The 22,829-nt window shown below is 46.7% G+C and overlaps 2 protein-coding genes across 3 annotated transcripts in view; one reads left to right on the top strand and one right to left on the bottom strand.

Moving 5' to 3' along the window:
- The window catches only part of Top3a (DNA topoisomerase III alpha), a 38,105-nt gene extending 27,100 nt beyond the window's left edge, over positions 1–11,005 (bottom strand). For both annotated transcript variants that reach the window (XM_075992313.1, XM_075992314.1), the window contains exon 1: positions 10,639–11,005. In XM_075992313.1, coding sequence (XP_075848428.1) covers positions 10,639–10,818 — 180 coding nt within the window. In that variant the 5' untranslated portion in view covers positions 10,819–11,005. The remainder of the gene's footprint in view (positions 1–10,638) is intronic.
- A 213-nt stretch (positions 11,006–11,218) lies between these two features.
- On the top strand, positions 11,219–22,584 carry Smcr8 (SMCR8-C9orf72 complex subunit). Its single transcript, XM_075992315.1, has 3 exons — positions 11,219–11,392; positions 11,712–14,070; positions 17,651–22,584. The coding sequence occupies exons 2-3, from the start codon at positions 11,717–11,719 to the stop codon at positions 18,102–18,104; spliced, it is 2,808 nt and encodes a 935-aa protein (XP_075848430.1). The 5' UTR covers positions 11,219–11,392; positions 11,712–11,716; the 3' UTR covers positions 18,105–22,584.
- Positions 22,585–22,829: the final 245 nt, after the last annotated feature.

Genomic DNA, 22,829 nt, shown 5'->3' with positions numbered 1-22,829 from the left:
TTGCTATTTCAGTCATACAACCAATAAACCAATAAACTTCCAATTCATGCCAGTGACTCTTCTGAGCTTCAATTTATGTCTAAATAAAGTTGTTTTTGAGGCTCCTTCTGATTCTCAAACCCATTCTTCAGCTACAGTTGGGAAGGAACAAGACCCTCTCAGTACCCACGCTTCCCTCCTCAGCCATCAGGACAGTCTTAGCAGCTCCACACCTGCTGCATGTCCATGCAGAATACAACAGTGAGGCCGCCTAGAGGCTGAAACACTCAGGGGCCCAGAAGGAATACAACAGAAGATTGTCTCTCAGCCTCAAAAATACAAAATTTCTGCGTGGAACACTAGGTAAATTGGCCTTTATGGCAAAATGGTTTGTATATTTTTTCTTTTTGATGTGCTGGGAATGGCGCCAGGGCTTGGAGCATACTTGGCTATACTCTCAAACCTGTAAGGACAAATTTTGAAAGGGATATTATCAATATCTGATAATTACAAGTACAGTGTTGACTAACTCTAGGAAAAGGCTGGGTAACAGAGGCTTATAATCCCAGATACTTATAAAGCTTAGGTAAGAGGATGGAAAGTTTAAGGCCATCCTGGGCAACCTAGTGAGTCCTGTCTCAAGGTAAAAAGTTTAAAATGACTGAGCATAGTTCAGTCAGTAAAGTATTTGCCACACCAACCATGAGGAACTGTTTGGATCCCCAGCACTAGTGTCCTCAGCTGGGTGCTGGGTGCTGGGTGCTGGGTGCAGTGGCCCCTGTAATCCTGACCCTGGGGGGGAAGCGGAGACAAGAGGATCCCTAGAATTTTCTGGCCAGCTAGCCTAATCAAGTGGGCAAGTTCCAGATTCAATGAGAGACTTGTCAAAAAAAACCAAAAAAACAAAAACAAAAAAAACGAAGTGAAGGGTAATAAATGAAAACATCAGACATATCCTCTAGTCTCCATGAGCACACACATTTGCATATATAAAATGTAATGGTTTGAGTGAGAATGCTCCCATAGGCACATGTATTTTAAGGCATAGTCACCAGGGAGTGAAAAGATTTTGAAAAGATTAGAGGGTGTGGCCTTGTCAGAGGAAGTGTGTCTCTGGGGGCTTAGAGGTTTCTGAGACCCAATCTCTTTCTGTCAGCTGCCTATAGATAAGGATGTGAAGCTCTCAGTTCCTGCGTTAGGATCATACATGCCTGCCTGTGCGCCATCATGCTCCCAATCATAATAATGGACTAACCCTCTGAAGCTATTAGCCGCCCCTAATTAAATGTTCTCTTTATAAGAGTTACCTTTGTCATGGTGTCTCTTCACAGCAATAGGACAGTGACTATGACATAAATTCACACACACACATGATGCCCACATGCAGGCACTCGAACCCTAAACACACACACACAAATGCTAAGTGCAATGATACACATCTTTAAACCTAAAACTTGAGATGTGGAACTAGAAGAACCATGAATTTAAAGCTATCTTTGACTATATAATGAGTTCAATGCCAACCTGGTTACATGAAACCTGGGCTTAAAAAAACAAAAAGGAAACCATGTAATATAACAGCTTCTGATGTAGGAAGGTCATCTGTCTATACGTTACTTTCATTGGTTAATAAAGAAACTGCCTTGGCCCTTTGATAGGCTAGCCCTTAGGTGGGTGGAGTAGACAGAACAGAATGCTGGGAGAAAGAAAGCAGAGTCAGGCATACGCCATGAAGCTCCGCCCGAGATGGATGTAAATTAGAATCTTCCCGGTAAGCCACCACCTTGTGGTGCTACACAGATTATTAGAAATGGGTTAATCAAGATGTGAGAATTAGCCAATAAGAGGCTGGAATTAATGGGCCAGGCAGTGTTTTAAATGAATACAGTTTCCATGTAATTATTTTGGGTGTAAACTAGCCGGGGAGCGAGATGGCGGGAAGCGGCCCGCCACTCCTTCTACAAGCTTCTGACTCCTTTTTATTGGTTTTTTTTTTATAATAATTTGGTCTCATTCATTCGTGCCTTTTTTCTTTTATGTATGTGAATGAAGAAGGAAGAGGAGGGCTGGGTGGTGGTGGCACATACCTTTAATCCCAGCATTTGGGAGACAGAAGTAGGTGAATCTCTGAGTTCGAGGCCAGCCTGGTCTACAGAGTGAGTTCCAGGACAGAGCTACACAGAGAAACCCACTCCAAAAGCCAAAAACCAAAAAAGAAGAAGAAGAAGAAGATGATGATGATGAAGAAGAAGAAGAAGAAGAAGAAGAAGAAGAAGAAGAAGAAGAAGAAGAAGAAGAAAAGGAGGAGGAGGAGGAGGAAGAGGAGGAGGAGGAAGAGGAGGAGGAGGAGGAGGAAGAGGAGGAGGAGGAAATAGTAGTAGTCAGGTAGTCAGGGGCTGGAGAGATGGCTCAATTCCCAGCGGTTCACACTGTCTGTAACTTCAGATACAGGGGATTTGGTGCCCTCTTCTGACCTCCACAGGCACTAGGCACACACATGGTACACTTACATGCGGGCAGAACACCCACCTACACACATCAAAAATTTAAATTAAAACCAAAAAGATGAAAAGCAAAAGCAAGGCATGGTGATGACTTTAACCCCATCACTTAGGAGGCAGAGGCAGATGGATCTCTGTGGGGTTGAAGTCAGTCTAGTCATTCAGCCAGAGCTACACAGATAAACCCTGCCCTGTCTCAAAAAAAAAAAAAAAAAGAAAAGAAAAGAAAAGATCAGTAACACCACTAGTACACCCATTCTTGGTCCTGCTCTTCAACACTATCCTAGAAGTTCCAGCGAGAACACTGGCAAGAAAAAGAAAAAGAGGACAACAAGATTAGAAAAGAAAAATTTACAGACACCATGACTGTTTCGCTATATAGCCCTAGCTAGCCTGGAACTCACAGAGATCCCCTTCCCTCTGCTTCTGAGTGCTAGAATTAAATACATGCACCACTATGCCCAGCTTAACATGATCCTCTCCGTGCAGGGCTGGCCATCCTAGAACTTGCTCTGCAGACCAGACTGGCCACTAACTCACAGAGTTCCACCTGTCTCTGCCTCCTGAGTGCTGGGTTTAAAAGTGTGCGCCATCACCACCCAGCAACATGATCTTTTTCTTATTTATTTGTTTGTTTATTATGTATACAATGTTCTGCCTGAATGTATGCCTGCATGCCAGAAGAGGGCACCAGATCTCATTACAGATGGTAGTGAGGGACCATGTGTTGCTTTGAGCATGAGATAGGGGAGTGGTTTCTGGTGGGCTTACAGCTGACTCCCCCGCCCCCCCAGAGCTAGGGTATGGCCATTAGACAGGGAAGGCACTATATAAGCTGCCCTGAAACACAATAAAGTTGGCATTCTTGGGGAATTCAAGGATGACTGTGTCTCTGTCTATGTATGTTTCAATCTCCAGCCCCTTGCCCGGCTTGCAAATCATAAGCTAGGTGTAGAGTGCAGGACAGGCTTAGTGAGTTACAATGTACCAACTGGGTTCTAAAAGAAACTTAAAACAGTTTCCCCTGTACCTCCAAAAGGTGTGCCACAATAGGCAGCTTTCCCTGCCCCCTGGTTGCTTCTTCATAATGTTAACTTGACAAAATAAAGGAAGAATTCATCAAGGTTGCAGGGTATTAAAGTCAGGGAGAGTATGTTGGTGGAGTGGCTAGTTGGACATAGGCTTCCCTTCTGCATGGCTGCTAGGAAGGGTGGATGGGATTCAGGGAACCCAGGTATCACTGTTGAGTGTGGCCTTTTTGCTTTCCTTGTGGTTGCTCATGGAAGGGGAAGGGAAAGAGGAAAGTCAAAGGGAAATCTGCAGAGGATGTTCTAGAGAAGAAGACAAAGGAGATATGGAGGATGTTTCAGTGTATATTCTTTTGTAGAGGGCAATGAGACACCCCTAAACTGTAGTAGTTTAATCTAGACCTTCAAAGAAAGAAAGGCCTGGTACTTTTCTGCATTGATCTTGACCTAAATTTTGACTGGAGGATAATAAAAATGACTTCTAGAGAAAAGTATCTATCCTAGTATTTCCTTATCCTACAAAAAGAGCTTTGTAGAAGGAAGGACACTCAGTTTTTTAGATTGCCCGTTCACAGATACAAGCTTTCAAAGTCTGAAAAGGGTATCTGAAAGCCAACACAGATAAAGGCTTCTGTCTGCTTGATCCACCTTGACCAGGAGTGCTGGCTGCCACATGTCCATGACCTTACAAAATCTAAAAGTTCCTTTCTATTGCTGTGATAGACTGCCAGGACCAAGACAACTTAGAGAAGAAAGTAAGTTTGGCTTATGGTTCCAGAGGGTTAGGGATCATAATGGTGAGGACAACATGGCGGCAGCAGGCCTGATGGCTGAGGCAGCAAGCAGAGAGCACACATCTGGAACAGCAAACACAAAGCAGAGATGGAGTGTGGCTTTTAAAACCTCAAAATCTGGGCATGGTGGTCCAAGCCTTTAATCCCAGTACTTGGGAGGCAGACACCAGCCTACTCTACACAGGGAACTCCAGGACAGCATAAAGAAATCCTGTCTCAAAAAAACAAAAACAAAAACAAAAAAACCCACACACACACAAAAAAAACCCTACAATAAAAAACCCAACCAATCCCCCAAACTGAAAAGAAAATAAACAAAACCCCAAAACTGACCCCCCAGTGACATTATTTCCTCTAAACCTACCTAAATAGCACCACCAACTGGAGACCAAGTATTCAAATATCTGAGCTCAAAGGGGACATTTTCATTCAAACCACCATTTTTTTTTTCTCTTCAAGACAGGGTTTCTTTGTAACTTTGGAGCCTGTTTAGGAACTAGCTAATGTAGACCAGACTGGCCTCAAACTCACAGAGATCCGCCTGCCTCTGCCTCCTGAGAGGCATGCACCACCATCACTCGGCTTGTTTTTAAATTTAAGACACAAACTTTATTAAAGATTTATTTTTATGTGTATGATATTTTGCTTGCAAGCATGTCTGTGCATCACATTCATGCAATGTGAGGCCAAAAGAGGGCATTAGAAGCCCTGGAACTGAAGTTACAGGTGGGTGTTAGCTACCATGTGGGTACTGAGAATTAAACACAAGTCCTCCAGAAGAGCAGCCAGTGCTCTATTTTTTATCCCATGATATAAATATGCTTGTAGTAAAAATGGATAACTGGAAGCTTATCAATGGAGAGGGCAGAGAGGACCCTGCCTGTAATCCCCTACCTAACATGTTTCTCCAAGAAGAGTTTAACAGGGCTTCCTCAGCTGACTTCTGCTGAGCGCATAAACATCAGATTTGGTGATGTTTTGCTATAACTGCTGCTTCTCTATTTGCTACTTGCTGCTCATTCAAAAGCAAACCATTATAGATACATTCTGAACTGTACAAAATACAAAAGGTGTTTGGCTGGTATGTGCTTTCTTTCTTTTCTTCTCCTCCCTCCTACCTTAGGAAAATCTGTTTATTGAGCATACTGAAAAGGGTTACAGGCTAAGAACTGTCTAGAATCCCACTGTAGGCTGGCTTGCATTTTTTATGAGCTTTGCCTGAGTGCTTACAAAACCTCATAGTTTAACAATATTCGTACAGGTGATCTTAATCTATTACATGCCATATATAGTTTGAACTTAGTTGTTCTTTAATAAGATGGCACATTTTCTTAATTGTTCTTTAATAAGAGGGCTAATGTAATATGACTCATGATATTAAGAAAATAAATAAAAGGGGGAAGTAAATAGAAAAGGCAAATGTTTGGAGGATGTAAGAAAAAGACATTTTTAGCAGAAAAGGATTTCTGTATGACGTATGATAAGACTTTGCCCTGGGTTAAGATAAAAATGTATTTATAGAATGAGAAAGCTTGCCTGTCCGTGGTGGTGTACACCTTTAATCCCAGCACTCAGGGAAGCATAGGTAAGTGGATCTATGTGAGTTTGAGGCCAGCCTGATCTACAGAGTGAGTTCCAGGACAGCCAGGGCTATACAGAGAAACCTTGTCTTGAAAAAAAATAAAACCAAACAAAAAACTGAGACAAAACTTGGAAGCCTTAGCAAGTCAGGAAAGTCTGAGTAAGTGACAGAAAATATACAGAAGATGAAGCTTAGAAATAATACACAAAATTAAAATTTCTAAAGTCAAAGTTCAATCAACCTCTACTAAAACCAATAGAGCTCTCAAGTTATTGTTCTTTGTAGCATTCACAAAGACTGGCTTTTAGAACAAAAATGTATGTTTAATCAGGATTTATGTAAAAGTGTTTGGTTTTTCCCACTTTTTAAACTAAATGTTACACAAAAGTTAAATGTACCAGACTGGTATAACTGACCTCAGTATTCAATAATGTCTAAAGGTCTATATTAATGTCAATAGAGGGACCATTCTCAAAGTCAGCTAGGTCCCAGGAGACTATGGGACATCTCTTAAAGGGTCCTGCAGCCCTTAAAGTCTCCTGTCCTCTTCATCAGAGAGGCCATGGTAACGTCACAGGGCCTCTAAAGAAGGGAACCAGAGAGGAAAACACCCTCAAGGCTTCCATAGAGAAGCTACACATCTTTACACAAATGCAACAATGCAAAGAAATAAATCATAAAAACTACAGTAACTAAAAATATCAGATTTAATTTTAAAACAAAAAACCTATAGTAATCATGAGAGCTTAGAATATAACTCAATGGTGAAACTTGACTCGTTGGCTGAGACCCTCCACACTATGTGTAAAGGGCAGAGGTCAATGTCAGGCATCCTCTTCTTTGCTCTTCACCTTGATTGAGACAGGGTCTCTCACTGATCTTGGGAGCTTCACGATTTAGCCAGACTGGGTGGCTGGCAAGCTCCAGGGATCATTCTGCCTCTGCCTTCCCAGCGCTAGGGCTACAGGTGCATGTCTGTCACCGCACCCAGCTTTTTATGTGGGTGCTTGTGATCAAACTCTTGTTCTCACACTTGTGTAGCATGTGCTTACTGACAATCTCCCTAGCCCATTTTGTGTTTTTTCCCCTTAAATTCAAATTTGAAAGAGAATGTGTGCCACATGTACCTGGGTACCTGGAAGCTAGAGGAGAATGCTGGGTCCCTTGGAGCTGGAGTTACAGATGGTGGTGAGCCATCTGACGTGGGTTCTGTGAAGAGAACTCAGGCCCATACAGGAACAGCCAGTGCTCTTAACCTCTGAGCCAGCTCTCAAAACTCTCATTTTGTGTTTTTTGAAAGAGTCTCACTATACAGCCCAAGTTGACCTCAAATTTGCTTTCCTGATTTGTTTTCTGAATCCTGGGATTAAGGCTTTTCCTTGCTAATTGATCTTTGACAAGGGTACCGAGTCTGTTCAAAGGACAGACTTCATCAAATGATGCTGGGACAATATAGATCTCCATATATCAAAAGAATGAGGTGGGATACATATACAGAAATATGAGCTTAAAAAGTGGATCAAAGACAACTAAAACTTAGAGCCAGCAAGATGGTTCAGAGGATAAGGGTGATTGCTGCCAAACTTGATGATCTGAGTTCGATTCCTGAAAAGCACATGGTAAAGAGAGAACTGACTCCCACAAGAGTTCCTCTGACCATTATACACATGCTGTGACACGTGCACGACACAGTACATGAATGGATAAAACTTTAAACTGTGAGGCTCTGAAGGAAAAAGATATGTACATACATTTTTCTGACAATGGATTTGCTAGGCTGTTCAGGATAGAACAGTTGCCATGCAAGGTTTTGAGTTTGTTGCACAAAGTTCTTCAAAAAAGAAAACCAAATGGCCAACAAATACAAGAAAAGTAAGTCAGTATCATTGGCCAATAAGTCATTATGAAATTGTAAATTGAAAACACAGTATCTTTCACACCTGTAAGGATGGTGATAAAGTAAAAACAAGAAAAGCCGGGCGGTGGTGGCGCACGCCTTTAATCCCAGCACTCGGGAGGCAGAGGCAGGCGGATCTCTGTGAGTTCGAGACCAGCCTGGTCTACAGAGCTAGTTCCAGGACAGGCTCCAAAGCCATAGAGAAACCCTGTCTCGAAAAACCACAAAAAAAAAAAAAAAAAAAAAAGAAAACACAAGAAAAGCAAGTATTTTTTTTTCTTTTGTTTTTTTTTGTTTTCTTGAGGCAGGGTTTCTCTGTGTAACAGTCCTGGCTGTTCTAAATTCACTTTGTAGACCAGGCTCGCCTCAAACTCACTGAGATCCACCTGCCTCTGTCTTCTGAGTGCTGGGATTAAAGGCATGCGTCACCACCATCTAGCAAAGCAAATGGAAAAGTTTGGTGCTTTCTGAACAAACTAAAGGTAGCGCCACATACCCCAACAATCCCGCTCTAGGACTCCAGAGTTCAAGAGAAGAACATTACGTGCTTTAGGCTGAGGGAGCAGTGAAGACAGAAATTTATTTGGGGGCAGAATGAGGAAGTTAGCTGTTTCCCTTAGATAAGCTGTTTGTCTGTTGTCTCTTTTTTGCCACTACTGGGTGTCTGGAATTGGGCCAGTTGCCTTCTGCAATCCTCAAATACCTGCTTCCTGGAACTTTGAGGTAAGTTTCAAGGCCTTGGCTATGCCAGGGTGAGGGTAAGGAGGTGGGTGTAGGGGGTGGAATTCATGTTCAGTTTGGAGGAAATGTCTCACAACAAAGCTTAAGTGTGTCAAGTTTAAGCATTATACTCTCTAGTTCCAGAAGGTAAGTTTGTCTCTTTAAAGGTGTGCCGTTGTTTGCTCTGTCATGCTCACCACCATTAACCTGCTCTGTTGTTACTGAAAGGAGAAGTATTGGCTCAGGACCCCCAAGAGCCATGCTGGCCATGCTCGAGCTGGCCAGAGTCCCTTCAGTTCTGTTTTTGTTAGTGGGGGGTTGGATTTTCTTCTTCTTCCTTTTTCCTGACCGCCTTTCTTTCTTTACTCCCCCCCACATAATCTGCCAGCTGGAGATGAGATGGAAGACTGTCTTCACAGATTACCAGCTTCTGAAATAAAGCACTGGTTTAAAGATTCAGTGCCTGGGGAGAGATGGCTCAGCGGTTAAGAGCACCGACTCTTCCAGAGGTCCTGAGTTCAATTTCCAGCAACCACATGGTGGCTCACAACCATCTGTAATAAGATCTGGTGCCCTCTTCTGGGGTGCAGGTACACATGCAGGCAGAATACTGTATACATAATAAATAAATCTTTAAAAAAAAAAAACCAAAAGATTCAGTGCTTGTGTACTCATGGGTATCTGCAAAGCAACAGCAAGCTCTGCTATTCCAGATTCAGCCCTGCCCTCTTCTGGCATGTAGGGAGAACACTATATACACAACAAATAAATAAATAAATAAATAAATAAAAACTTAATTTTAAAAGGAGGAGGAGGAGGAGGGAGATGCAGCAGCAGCAGCTTGGCCTACATAGTTAGTTCCAGAACAACCAGGGCTACATTACCTGTCTGGAAAAACAAAACAAAACAAAGAAAGGAAAGGAAAGAGACAAAGACAGAGAGAGATAGAGAGAAAAGCATCCCAGGCCTAGTAGGGAGAACAATGTGGGGGGAAGACGTCTTAAAATAAACATTTAAGGGGCTGGAGAGATTGCTCAATGGTTAAGGGCACTTGTTGCTCTTCCAGAGCTACCTATGTTTAATTCCTCGTGGCTCACAACCATCTGTACTTTCAGTGCTAGGGGATCTGATGCCCACTTCTGGCCTCTATGGCACACATATGAAACACATGTATGGCTCCATGGGCATACATGTGAAACAAGGCATACATGCAGTCAACCCTCTTCCCCGCCCCCCCCCCCCCAAAAAAAAGAAAAAAGAAAGAAAAAAAAGACATTTAAACAGTAGTTAGGCTGGACGTCAACTGTAACCCAGTGCTTGGAAGACAGAGGCAAACAGATCTGTTTGTTCAAGGCCAGCCTGGTCTACTTAGCCAGGGTCACACAGTGAGACCCTGTCTCAAAAAAAGAGAAAAAAATTACTACTCAACGCTTTTTTTTTTTTTAACTATTCGACACTTTGAAGAGGTGAAGTTGGGGGCCCGCGTCCGCCCAACCTTGGCTCCCCTCCCACTGTTTCAGAACTGGAGGCAGAAGTCTAGAGATCCCGCTATTTACAAAGAGAAGGAATGGCTCGTAGAAGGTCCTCCAACTGAGACATAATGCAACAGTTCTTGGGGTTCTGTCTTTCATCTTCCGAGACAGTCCTATCTCTGTGTATCTTGGAATCAATCTAAAGGAGTAGTAAATAATTTCCCCTCTAGCTCCCAAACCTTAATATTATCACTGCCACCGAGACCTAAAGTCACTGGGACCGTAGAATGCATAGGAACGATAAATAAAGTTGGGACGCTAAGTAAAAGGAGTTTGGTACGGGTTTCCAATTCAACTGAACTTCAGCCTCACCAAGAGAGAACGCGAAAATACATGTTTGCTCACAATCGCTTCAGACCCATAGAAGACCCATCGTCCATATGTATTTGAGACGATCACACAGAGACAACGGGCAAAGATCTATTAAACACCGTTAAAGGGCTACATTTAAAGCGGCCTGAAGTCCGAGGGGAGCCCGAGGCGTGAGGACGGGTGGGAGGGGGTCCCGAGCGGGCTACAGGCGGAGTCGCTTTCGCCTACGTTTCGGGTACCCGGCGCCACTTTGTGGGCGTTCCTCAAGGAAGTCGAACAGAAAAGCTCCTTACCCGTCGCATGCGACCATTGGACAGCAAGTCGGCGATCCCCTTGGCTGCGTCGTTTTTCTCAGCCACACAGAGAACTTTTCGTACTCCTCGGAAGGCCACTTCCATGGCAGCGCGGGACAAGGCACGGCCTCCAGGCCGTCGCTGCCACCGGAACGCTAAGAGGGTGATTGGGAAGATCATTCCCTAGGCCCTGCGCCAGCAGCAACTCCACGGTGCCCCGTACATGTTGGGGAACACCTCCGAGAGTCACTTTAACAGTGCACCTTTTCCAGGCCACTGGCTGCCTCAGCGTGGAACCCACGCCTCAGAGATCCGCTTAAACTCGCGCTCACTGACAACTTCCGCTATCCGAGCAGCCTCGAACTACAACTCCCAGAATGCTTCCTGCCCCGGCACGCTCACCCAACACCGTTTCTCCTCCCTCCCACCTCACTGTATTCTATTTTCCCTTTCTTTAGGACTGTAGTTGGTTAATGGGACTTGTCCTGAGGAGGGACTGACTGACAGTGCCTCTTAAAAGGCACCACTTATTCGGAAGTTAGTGTGAGCGTTTCCGGGTCACGCGACGCTGATGCTTGGGAGTCATGTGATACCAAGATGGTGGTGCCGCGGTAGCTTCCCTGGGACAGTGCAGTCCTAGGAGCCTCCAACAGTTTCTGCTCTTAGGTTTTGGGGAGGCCCATTTAGCTGACTCTGCGGCCGTCCGTGACTAGTATTAAGGACCTGATCAGAGCTGGGACTGTTGATGTCACTGGTAGGTTCCGGGGAGTGCTAGTGATTTCGGTTCCAGAAGCCTTGTGACAGCCGAGGGGAAAAGCGAGAGAGTGGCTAGCCTCCTCCGTCATCTGCGCTTGCAGCTTTGGAGTTCATGAGGCTTCCCAGGGTTTCCCAGGTCCCAAACCTTGATAATCTTCGGGAATTTGAATTCTTGGGTGTGTGAGAGGCATTTTAGGACCCCTGAAAGTCCAAAGAAGGCCGTAAGAACTTTGCTTCCTCATCCAGAGGCTGGACTTCCCCGCCGACTAACCCCGCATTATTTTCCATTTCCTCTCAATGTTCTCTCCGTATTTCAGGAAATATGATAAGCGCCCCTGATGTGGTGGCCTTCACCAAGGAAGACGAGTACGAGGAAGAACCTTACAATGAGCCCGCCTTGCCGGAGGAGTACTCAGTACCTCTCTTCCCCTATGCCAGCCAGGGGGCTAACCCCTGGTCTAAACTGTCCGGGGCCAAGTTCTCCAGGGACTTCATCCTTATTTCCGAGTTCTCTGAACAGGTGGGACCTCAGCCCTTGCTGACCATCCCCAATGACGCCAAAGTTTTTGGCACTTTTGATCTCAATTACTTCTCCTTGCGGATCATGTCAGTGGATTACCAGGCTTCATTCGTTGGTCATCCTCCTGGTTCTGCCTACCCCAAGTTGAACTTTGTGGAGGACTCCAAAGTGGTGCTGGGAGACTCTAAGGAAGGGGCCTTTGCATATGTGCACCACCTCACCTTGTATGACCTGGAGGCCCGTGGCTTTGTGAGGCCCTTTTGTATGGCTTATATCTCTGCGGACCAGCATAAAATCATGCAGCAATTCCAGGAGCTTTCGGCTGAATTTTCCAAAGCATCCGAGTGCTTGAAGATGGGTAACAGGAAGGCATTTGCCGGGGAACTTGAAAAAAAGCTGAAAGACTTGGATTATACGAGGACTGTGCTGCACACAGAAACCGAGATCCAAAAGAAAGCCAATGACAAAGGTTTTTATACATCTCAGGCAATTGAGAAAGCCAATGAACTGGCCAATGTGGAGAAGTCCATCATTGAGCATCAAGATTTGCTGAGGCAGATCCGCTCATACCCTCGCCAGAAGATGAAGATACCAGCTTTGCATCCTGGCGATACGGAGCACACCCAAGACCAGGCTGCCCAGGTCTCCACTACCTCCAACCCCGAGGAGTCAGCTAATGCAGACCTTTATACGTGCAGACCGGCTTACACCCCGAAACTCATCAAAGCAAAGTCCACCAAGTGTTTTGACAAGAAGTTAAAGACCTTGGAGGAACTCTGTGACACTGAATATTTCACTCAGACCTTGGCCCAGCTTAGCCACATTGAACACATGTTCCGGGGAGACCTATGCTACCTCCTGACCAGTCAGATTGACAGAGCACTTCGAAAACAACAGCACATAACAAATTTCCTCTTTGAAGACTTTATGGAGGTTGATGACAGGATGGAGAAACAAGAGAATGTGCCCTCTCGGCCCAGTCAGGACAGGCTGCCATCCAGGCCTGTGGAAGAATGTCCCATTCCTAAAGTGTTAATTAGTGTTGGTTCATACAAGTCCAGTGTGGAGTCTGTTTTGATCAAGATGGAGCAGGAACTTGGAGATGAAGAATACAAGGAAGTGGCAGCAGCAGAGTCAAGCAATTTTGACCCCCAAGAAAACCTGGACTACCTGGATATGGATATGAAAGGGAGCATCAGCAGTGGGGAAAGCATCGAGGTTCTGGGCACCGAGAAGTCATCCTCTGTGCTGTCTAAATCTGACAGCCAGGCCAGCCTCACGGTGCCATTGAGCCCCCATGTAGTCCGTAGCAAGGCAGTCAGCCACAGGACGATCAGTGAGGACAGTATTGAAGTCTTAAGCACCTGCCCATCTGAGGCCCTCATTCCTGATGACTTTAAGGCCAGCTACCCAAGTGCCATTAATGAGGAAGAAACCTATGCAGATAGTGAGGGGGCCATCCATTTCGAGGCAAGTGTCTGCCCACCAGAACTGGGTGAGACTCAGGAGGGCAGCTTGGAAAATACCCCATCCCAAATAGACTCCAGCTGCTCTATTGGAAAGGCGAGTGAAGGTCAGCTGGTTCCTCTTCCCACCCCGGCTGACACTCTTTCTGATGAGGATGGTGTGGTGAGCATCCCCCCACAGAGCTCCAGGCAGAAAGACCAGGGGTTCCATGTGGACGTCGAGATGGAAAACATTGACCCTTCTCCCCGAGACAACAGCTGTGAAACGTTCCCAGCTTATGAGCTGGATCCAAGCTGCCTCCTGGCTAGCCGAGATGTTAGTAAGACAAGCCTGGATAACTACTCGGACACCGCAAGCTACATGAGCAGTGTGGCCTCTACCAGCTCAGACAGAACCCTCTCTGCTCACTCTGCTGGCCTATCCTCTGAGAGACACAAAAAGAGAGCTGGCCAGAATGCCTTAAAATTCATCCGCCAGTACCCCTTCGCCCACCCAGCCATCTACTCCCTGCTTAGTGGGAGGACGCTTGTGGTCCTGGGCGAAGACGAAACCATAGTCAGGAAGCTTGTCACCGCACTGTCTATCTTTGTTCCCAGCTATGGTTACTATGCCAAGCCAGTCAAGCACTGGATTTCTTCCCCTTTGCATATTATGGATTTTCAGAAGTGGAAGCTTATTGGCCTACAGAGGTAACTGGTTCCAGGTGGTGGGGAAGAACACTAGACATTAAGAGATGAAGCAGGTTGTTCTGTGGACCCCAGGAAAGGGAAGCTTGCTTTTTGGACAATGGATAACCAACTCATATTCTTACCTTTGGCAAATTACTCTTGATTTTGTTGCCTTATCTGTCATGGAGAGGGGGTTCACAGTTGCTAAGTGATTGCCAGTGCTGGGGGCTCCTTCCCACTTTCGTGTCAGACCGTTTGGGAGAATTATTCTTTGTGTATGTTTGGTGCTAGCCATAGAACCCAGGGCCTGTGTATGCTAGGCAGATATACTACTTCTGAATTATATTCCCATCCCCTGGGAGAGTTTTAAATCGTGAAATCCCAATCAGATTCTGAATCAGTTGGTCTGTCTGAAATAAGAGCTGGAGTCTTGCTTCAGTGAAATCAGAGAGTGAGTGGACTTGAAGATGCTATGTTCGTTCTGACTGCAGCTCACATTGGCATAAAGAATGTCACTGTGGGAGATGTAGAACTCCAGTAGCTTGTACTCTGCTGCTGTATTTGCTATGGAAGTGAGCAATCACAAGAGCTTGTCTTTTCCCTGTTTGAAGTTATGGTGTTACCTTGCTGTGGCTCATTCATACAAGTGTTTGGGCAGGTCAACTTTCTTGCCTGTGTTCCAAGAAAATTGAATGGTCATTTGCTAAGTATTATGAGGCTAGTGAAGAGCCAGCCTCTGCCCAGTGCCTGAATTCCAAGGTAATCCAGCCATGTTGACTCTGGCCCCCATCCTGCCACCATGCCACCAGCTTAACTTCTCCGAGGCTTTTGCCTTCACTGTAGTCAGCCGGTAAAGCCTGTCTTACGATACAGGTGCCTATCGTTGACTTGTCTCTACAAGTGTGCATTCTAAAATGAAGGCAACAGGCAGGGCACATGCTGTAGCATATGAGATAGTGTATCCTACTGAGGGGGGCACAGATGTTGGGACACTCCTATGAGTGTCAGTGCCTACACAGTGCTCTAAGGGATGATTTCCCCGGACAGGAGCCAGAAGTGGCATGGCGATGGGAGGGTCTCAGCTAAGCCAGAGAGGCCCTGGGAAGTGGCCTCTTCTCCTAGCAGAGACAATGCATTTCACTATTGCAGTTGAAAGGGAGCTGGAATCTTCCTGAAACCATGAGGCTGGGACACCTGAGGTGAGAGCTGTCAGAGAAGGATGTGATGGCAGCGGGAGCGGCAAGGTCTAGGTCAGTGCTGGTGCTGCCCCCTCACCGTGGTGGATCTGGACACCTCAAGTTACATTGTGTGCCTCTGTTCCCAGTGCCACCTTCCAGAGCTGGAAAGGGGCCCGGATTGGGGGATGTCATTTTAGAACAGTTCCTGGCCTTAGTAACCGGTTAGCTACGTGGAGGCCAGTCTAGACTGTAGTAACAAGACATTGGCTTTAAGAAGAACAAAAGGGATGCAGAGTGAGAGCTTTTGTGAAGTGGCACTCTTGTCCACAGAACCGTGAGCTACCGCAGGGCTATTTCTGTGAGCAGGGTTTGTCTGAATCCTCCAGTCTTGGCTTCACCTGGAACTGCTCAAGAAGCTTTCAAAGAATGTCACCTTGAACCACCAGCTCCCCTGGCTCGATTCTTTTTCCCCACACAGGCCTTCTGCCAGACAACAGAAGGTTGGGTCAGCCACTGATGAGCCTCCCATCATTTTAAATGAGCACCAGGGACAAGTGTGGGACTTGCTGAACAGCAGTGACAAGATCAGGAATGATGGGTAAACAGGACCCAGTTCTAGCAGGAGAGAGTCAGGGGAGTTGGAGGCTTAGGCGAGGTCCTGGCTGGGTGACCTCAGACTCCTCAATCCTGGTGGCTTCCCTAGTTTGGATGGTGACAGTGACTTGGGGGGAATAGGCTGTGTTCACTGTAATGGAGCACAAGGCCTGGGGCCTGACTGTGTATTTGGCTTCCTGAAGAAGAGTTTTATGGGGAACAGAAATGGGAGATGTTGGAAGGAGCCAACATCTAGGAGGGAGTGCCAAGGCTGAATCTCAGGAAAGGGCCTAGGCTGGGCGTTAACACAGAGATGGAGGGTCAGACAGGGAGAGCTGCGCCGAGCCTAATGGAAAGCCAGAGGAGCAGACTCAGGTGTGCCTGTCCTGAGATAGAGAAGCTGGTGCGGGGTGAGGCACTGGAATTGGCAGAGGGTGAGAATGCTCTCTTCAGATCTCTTACTGCCCTCATAGACTGCTTCTCACCTGTAGGCCCCAGTTCTCCCTTGTGCATGGGGTGTGCTGTCCACCCACTGGTTTAGAGCCTGTGTGTGCCTGCCGTTGGAATTCTGAGCTGACCTTGTCGCGGTCTTCAGGCCTTCCACAAGCCCCAGGTCCCATTCTCTTTCAAGTCCAACACTCCCATGAAGAGGAACAAGTCAAGACTCTAAGACATCCTTCATTGCAGTCTCAGCTCCCAGGTCAATGCCTGGCTAGGTAATAGATGCTTAGTAAATAATTATGAGATGCACCAAGAAGGAAAAAATAGCTGTGGTCCCAGTGGCGTCTCTTTTCGCATAGTATCGTGCCCTAAATGTTAAGAGGAGGGTCGTCTGTAAAATCTTGTCTGTTCTGTTTGCTAGGCCTGTGGGGAATGCCTACACTCGTGGTTAGACTGCTCTAAAGGAGAGCTTTTGTTTTCTTGTGCTGGAATGAAAACCCTGACGTGTGCATGGCAGGCAAATCTTCCACCTACTCTACCCCACCCCCCTTGAGGAAGGCCATTTTTGTTTTGTTTTACTTCTAGAAGTTTATTACAGACTCAAAGGTGGGAGTTTAAAGAGGAGATACTCAGAGCACCATGCTGTCTGAACTAGGCATGGAGGTCAGCCACATGGACAAGAAGCCAGCTGGCAGGGAGGGGAGCCTTGGAGAGCGAAGCTCAGTATTAGGGAAAGCATGCTTAGAACAGAGATGGGAAGAAAAGGAACTTACGCCTGAGAAACTTGAGGACTTTAGGGAGCAGCCTCGGAAGGCTGAGCACTTGGCCTGTTCACTTCACCCCGGAACACATGCTGCTGGGCACTGGGGACATAGCACCAACGGAGATGCAGCCCAGGGCTCTAGAATGGAGAATTCCCTATCAGCCACCACACTGGGTGGATGTGGGCACAGAGTAGTAACAGTGATTGCAGCACCCACTGAAGGCCAGGTCCCATCCTAGGTGACTTAGTTTGTCACACTGGTGACCCAGATCTCAGAGACGAGACTTGGAAAAGGTAAAGGAGATTGCCTAAGCTAATAGACCAGAGAAGAGGGAGACATGAAGGTGCTTCCATCTCTGTGAGGGACTCCAGGGACAGCAGATGGCCAGGCCCTCCTAGAGCACCAGTCAAAGTTTGGTTCACTCTGTGGAGCAACCGTTTAGTCAAATAATAGATGTTTCAGAGGCCATCAGGAATCAAATTGCCCAGGGCCTTGGGAACCAAAGCATTTGAACTTCCTCTAGTTGGGTGGGAGTTAGTTTGGGGACAGTAAGCCCTATCTCTTAAGTATCTGCCTCCACTTTTCTAACCCTTGCCTTTTCTGACCTTGGCCTGTCTTTTTCAGAGTGGCCTCCCCTGCCAGTATGGGTACCCTCCATACCCTGAGCCGTTATAGCCGCTATACGAGCATCCTGGACCTGGACAGCAAGACCCTACGCTGCCCCCTGTACAGGGGAACACTGGTGCCCCGCCTGGCGGACCATCGCACCCAGATCAAGCGAGGCAGCACATACTACCTGCACGTCCAGAGCATGCTCACCCAGCTCTGCTCCAAGGCATTCCTCTACACCTTCTGCCACCACCTGCATCTGCCTGCCCACAGTGAGGAGACACAAGAAGCCGTGGCCAGCAGACAAGCCAGCTTCCTAAAGCTCAACCTGGGACTCGTGAATGAGGACATCAGAGTGGTGCAGTACCTGGCTGAGCTGTTGAAACTGCACTACATGCAGGAGTCACCTGAGACCACCCAACCCCTGCTCAGGTTTGACTATGTCCCCAGCTTTTTGTACAAAATCTAAGAGTTCCAGCCACCGTGACCAAGACCTGTGACTTGGTATGGGAAGGGAAAAGGCCGGTGTGACTAAATGGTTGCCTGAGCTGGAGTGTTGAGCTTTCTGGTGTCAGCAGGAAGGAAACAGGTGGCAGTCGTGGTTCCCATCTAGCCCTGGGCAGTGTGTGAAGTGGGCCAAGCAGAGGTGGAGCCTGGCTCTCCAGAGGTGGCTGCTCTGGGGAAGTAGCTGTCAAATAGGGGTTGTCCTTAATTTTCCAAGGATCAACAGTCTGGGCAGGAAGAAGAAAACTCCAGACCCTTGGGGCTGGAAAAGATGAGGCTAAGTAGCCAAAGCCCAGATGACACCTGAGTGTCAGCCTGGGAACTGGTGTGTGTAGGAACAAGACAGCCATCACCTCCGTCTACCTCTACCAAGGCCCTTTACTTGGCTTCCTGGAGCCCAATAACTGAGGGGAGGCTCCTGAACAAGGACCAGGAGGAAAAGTGCTCTGGTCAGTTGGAGAAAGACACATCTGGGCTCTGGGGGATACAGAAGTGGCCCCCTGTCCTATCTTCCCCTCTGTCAAGGAAGTGCTTATTGAGTCCCTGGAGGTCCTTCCTTACAGTGGTCCTGGATGTGAAGCAGGTATCAAATGGCTATAGCCCATATGAGAACCTTGGGAGCAGTAGAAGAAGCAGGCCCTAGCCCATTCCCCACTTGTATGGCAGGAGCTGCTCACTGGCTCTTCTCGACCACACCATTAACTCGAACGCTCCTGGAAAGGGATGCAGCACTCTGCTACCTCTCCTGGGGCCTAGGGGCTTGGTGACCACTGAGTTCTGACTAGAACTTAGGAGCAAGGCTATGCCATTCCAGCTCCTGGGTGGCTGTCGTAGACCCATACCCGAGAGGCAGTGTACACCTCTATCCTTACAATCATCCCCATGTGTGTCCCTTCCAGTCCCACTGGTGGCCATCGTCATGACCTCCCGGGGACTCCTGTTGCAGCTGTTTCTGCTGGGCCTCATGTACTACATGGAGCACTCCTCAGTCTGGAAAATGTGAGACCTGTTTAAAAATGTTTTCTCCCTAAACAGGGGAAGCTCTGGTTATTAGTGCTCCTTTTTAATTTGCAACAAAACTGCAGTAAACTGGACCTGGATCAGCCCTGTGCACGCATCGATTAGATGCTGTGTCCCCTGCACTCAGGTCTCTCAGCTGGCCACACCACTGAGGTCTCTCACAAGAAGGAACCCTGTAGAAGCCAAGTAACCAAAGATGGCTTGGCAGCATGTCACTCCTGCCTTTGACACGAGGTTGGTTCTGGTCCACGGCTTCAGGTCATGGTCCCCATTTCACTTTAGACAGTTTGTGGCTTTCTAAGGCTTTGACAGAGATCCAGGATTTTGTCACTGTATTTACAGACACCTTAGCAACTGTGGTTTCTCCTCATGGGCTCCCTCATCTGCTGCTGCTTCTCAGTGTTCTAGATGCGACTTTGGCTGGTTGGCAAGGTGGTGTTTCCTCAGGCCTCCAAGGATGAATGTGTTCTGGAGCTCAAGAGCCAGGCTGGGAGGTGGTCAGTTTCTGGTACTGCCTCAGCACGGGGACTCGGAGGTGAACACTGTTCCCTACGCTGAGAAAGGCGGATGAGCTGCAGCCACACTTGGCCTTCTGGATACTGAAAACACAAACTCCAGTGGTCTGAAGTGGAGCTCCACGTGCAGGTATCTCCTTGGCATTCAGCCACATGGTGACTCAGAAGACAAAGCCATGACTGATGTGAAGTGGGCACAACTGTCTTGTGTAGCAGCTGTGGAAATGGCCTCTCTTGAACGGCTCCTCACCAACTACAGACTCACAAGGGGTCAAACTCTAGGATTTACTTTTTTTGTTTTGTTTTTGAGATAGGATCTCATGTTAACCCAGGCTGGGTGAAATTCAGTATGTACCAAGGATAACCCTGAATTCTTGATCCTTCTGCCTCCCCATCCCAATTGCCGAGATGATAGGTATGTGCCACCAGACCCAGTGACTGGATTTAGGCTTGGTGATTTGGAAGGATTACTTAATGCTGAAAGCATGCTTCCTCTCAGGATCTTAGTCACAAGGACTGAGTTTGGACCGAGGCAGTTAACACTTTTTTCCTCTGCTGTAGAGGACTGGAATCCTCTAGAAGTATTTCTACACACCTTGATGCTGTGGAGACCTATGCAGCAGGACTCAACTCCTTGAACTTTCATTTGTCATTGGGCGTGGTGGCACACATCTTGAATCCCAGCATTCAAGAGGTTGATCTCTGTGATCTAGAGGTTACCCTGACCTACACGATGAGTTCCAGACCAGCCACAGTCACATGACACCCTGTTCTCAAAGAACAAAAGGTTTCCATCTGAAGCGTTTCTCAGTTACTAGGCTAGTAAGGCTTTTGTTTGTTTTGCTCTTTTGAGACAGCCTCATATGGCCAACGATAACTCTGAACTTCTGATCCTCCTGCCTCCGCATGCTTTGCAGGTCTGTCGTGCCTAGATTATACAGTTTTGGGGAATGCGCCCAGGGCTTCATACATACTAGGCAAGCACCCTACCAACTGAGCTGCATCCCTAGGCTGGCTAATTTCAACTATCCTATTAAAAACACCTCACAGCAGGATAACAGAGCCCCTTCTTTATTCCTATCATTTTGAATTCTGGCAGTAAAACTGACAAGTCAGGTTTATTTCAGTTTGGCTGCCAAGCAATTATTTGCCTTCCTATTTTTAGAGCTGTCTAGTTTAAGAACCATCCAGTTGAGCTGGCACATTACTTTTACCATTGTACAAGTAATGCTTGTATGTTACTGGACATGCACATGCTCCATTGCTGAGGTCAGTCCACGGTCTTCCATACAGTGTTGGGGGACGTGGGAACATACTGGCTTGAGTTGCCTCACCATTTCTCTTCAGTAGAACCTTGAATTAAAAATGTTTTAATTCAGCCAGTTGGTAATGGCGCACGCCTTTAATCCCAGTACGAAGGACGCAGAGGCAGGTGAATCTCCGGGTTCGAGACCAGCCTGGTCTACACAGACCCTGTCTCAAAAACAAATGTTTTAACCCCTCCATGATTTGCTACTGAAGTGGCTGAAGTTACTCTTAAACTTGAAACTGGACTTCAGTCATGACCTGTCATTCCTGATCTGACCTTTAACTCCTTTATTTTAGATCAGTTGCCATATTTAAAGTACAGAGGATTTCAACATAATCCTAGGAAGGTCAGGAGATTTCCTTTCTCCCTTGCCAAGTATCAAAGCCAGCAGTGCTGTGTGGTACTGGATGGAGGCAGAGCTTCTAGGTTATCTCATATGCATCTTGGCTACCTGCCTACTTTGCTCAGTCTATGCCACTCCCCAGCCTGAGTGCTACATATTGGACCAATGTCCTGTGCTAGAGCCACCATGGTTTAGCTCTCAAATGGTTGGGTAGCAGTAGCTCACCCAGTCAGGGATGATGCATCATCAGGTGTGAGGCCTCTGGAGGTACCAAATCCTCATGGCAGTAGGCCATCCAGGCTACCTTCTACTTCCCTAGAAAGCTCCTAAGAAAGTGCCTTGGCTTGTACTCTGAAACAAATAGCCAGCTTTCTGGCTTTACCCTAAAACTGTGATCAAACTGGACACACTCACACTTAGGCTGCAGAAAGGAGCAAGGTTTAGATTCCTTTTGCTCTGAAAGCAAAGCCTTGCTTGAGCTTAAACACAGTTTCCCCGAGTCCTTGGCCCAGTAAGGTTTGGTAACGTTAAAGCTTAGGGAAGGAACAGCTGGGACAGATGAGGTGTAGCCGTGGAAAAAGCATCCTACGGTGCTGGTGGTTTACAGCATAGGTCCCCAAGAGGCACAGCTTGGAGCTGTGTAGTTTTCTTCAGCTAGGCAGGAATTAAGTTCCTGGATTTAAGGTTGCTAAAGTAGTACAGTGGCCCCACAATCAGAGGTGAGGGGACCAGTATGCCACCACACTCCCCGGAAACCAACACAACTGCCTTCACATGGTGGAGACAGCACCAACCACGGACCAGCTCCCAGGGAGCCTTGGCCAAACTCTTATACTGGCCAGCTAGAGCTGCAGGCTGGACTGAGGCATACAGCAGTTAGCAAGCAGCACGGTCTGCAATGAACTCTTGCTATTTTCTAAGAAGCTATTTTATTACTGCATGTCCCACCATGTCTGTGAATATGTGTCCCAACCTGCAAGTTGCAGTCATAGTACTGGAACCAGAGCACTGCTGATGTGACCGTGTACCACAGGCATTATGCACAAAGTTTAACCAGAGTAAATGCCAAACAAATAGTATGAGGAGTGTACTTTTAAAAATATTAATTTATTTGAGTTCAGATATTTTTAAAATATAAAAATTGGTTGTATTTTTTAAAGCTATAATTCTTGTAGACATTCTGTGGATAAAAATTTGTGTGTATTAAATTGGTTTGCAATTTAGCCATGTGAAAAATAAAGACTCTTTGGGAAGGTGGCATTTGGGTTCCTAATTACAAGCAGCTGATATAACACAAAGCCCTTGGCCTCTGCTGACTCTCAAACCAGAAAGGGATTTTCTTATCTATAGGGACAACCAGTTCTATAGTTTGTGTCCTAGGCATGAATACATACTGAGTATGTGCATTCCCTCTAAGTCACAGTGACACCATAGCCTTTCTATAAGGTAATTCAAACTGCCGCCGCAATTTTTTTCTTTAAAACAAAATGTTACGTGCATTGC

This window comes from Microtus pennsylvanicus, chromosome 11 (assembly GCF_037038515.1).
Source record: "Microtus pennsylvanicus isolate mMicPen1 chromosome 11, mMicPen1.hap1, whole genome shotgun sequence".
Taxonomy (NCBI): Eukaryota; Metazoa; Chordata; class Mammalia; order Rodentia; family Cricetidae; genus Microtus; species Microtus pennsylvanicus.
Note: the sequence above shows the minus strand (reverse complement) of the source record. Positions and strands in the feature narration are given on the sequence as shown.

What these genes read in the sequence shown, in the direction of transcription:
- Smcr8 (XM_075992315.1), top strand. Translation starts at nt 11,717, where the DNA reads ATGATAAGCGCCCCTGATGTGGTGGCCTTCACCAAGGAAGACGAGTAC. An exon ending in AAGCTTATTGGCCTACAGAG is followed by an intron (nt 14,071 to 17,650) that starts GTAACTGGTTCC and finishes TGTCTTTTTCAG; the next exon opens with AGTGGCCTCCCCTGCCAGTA.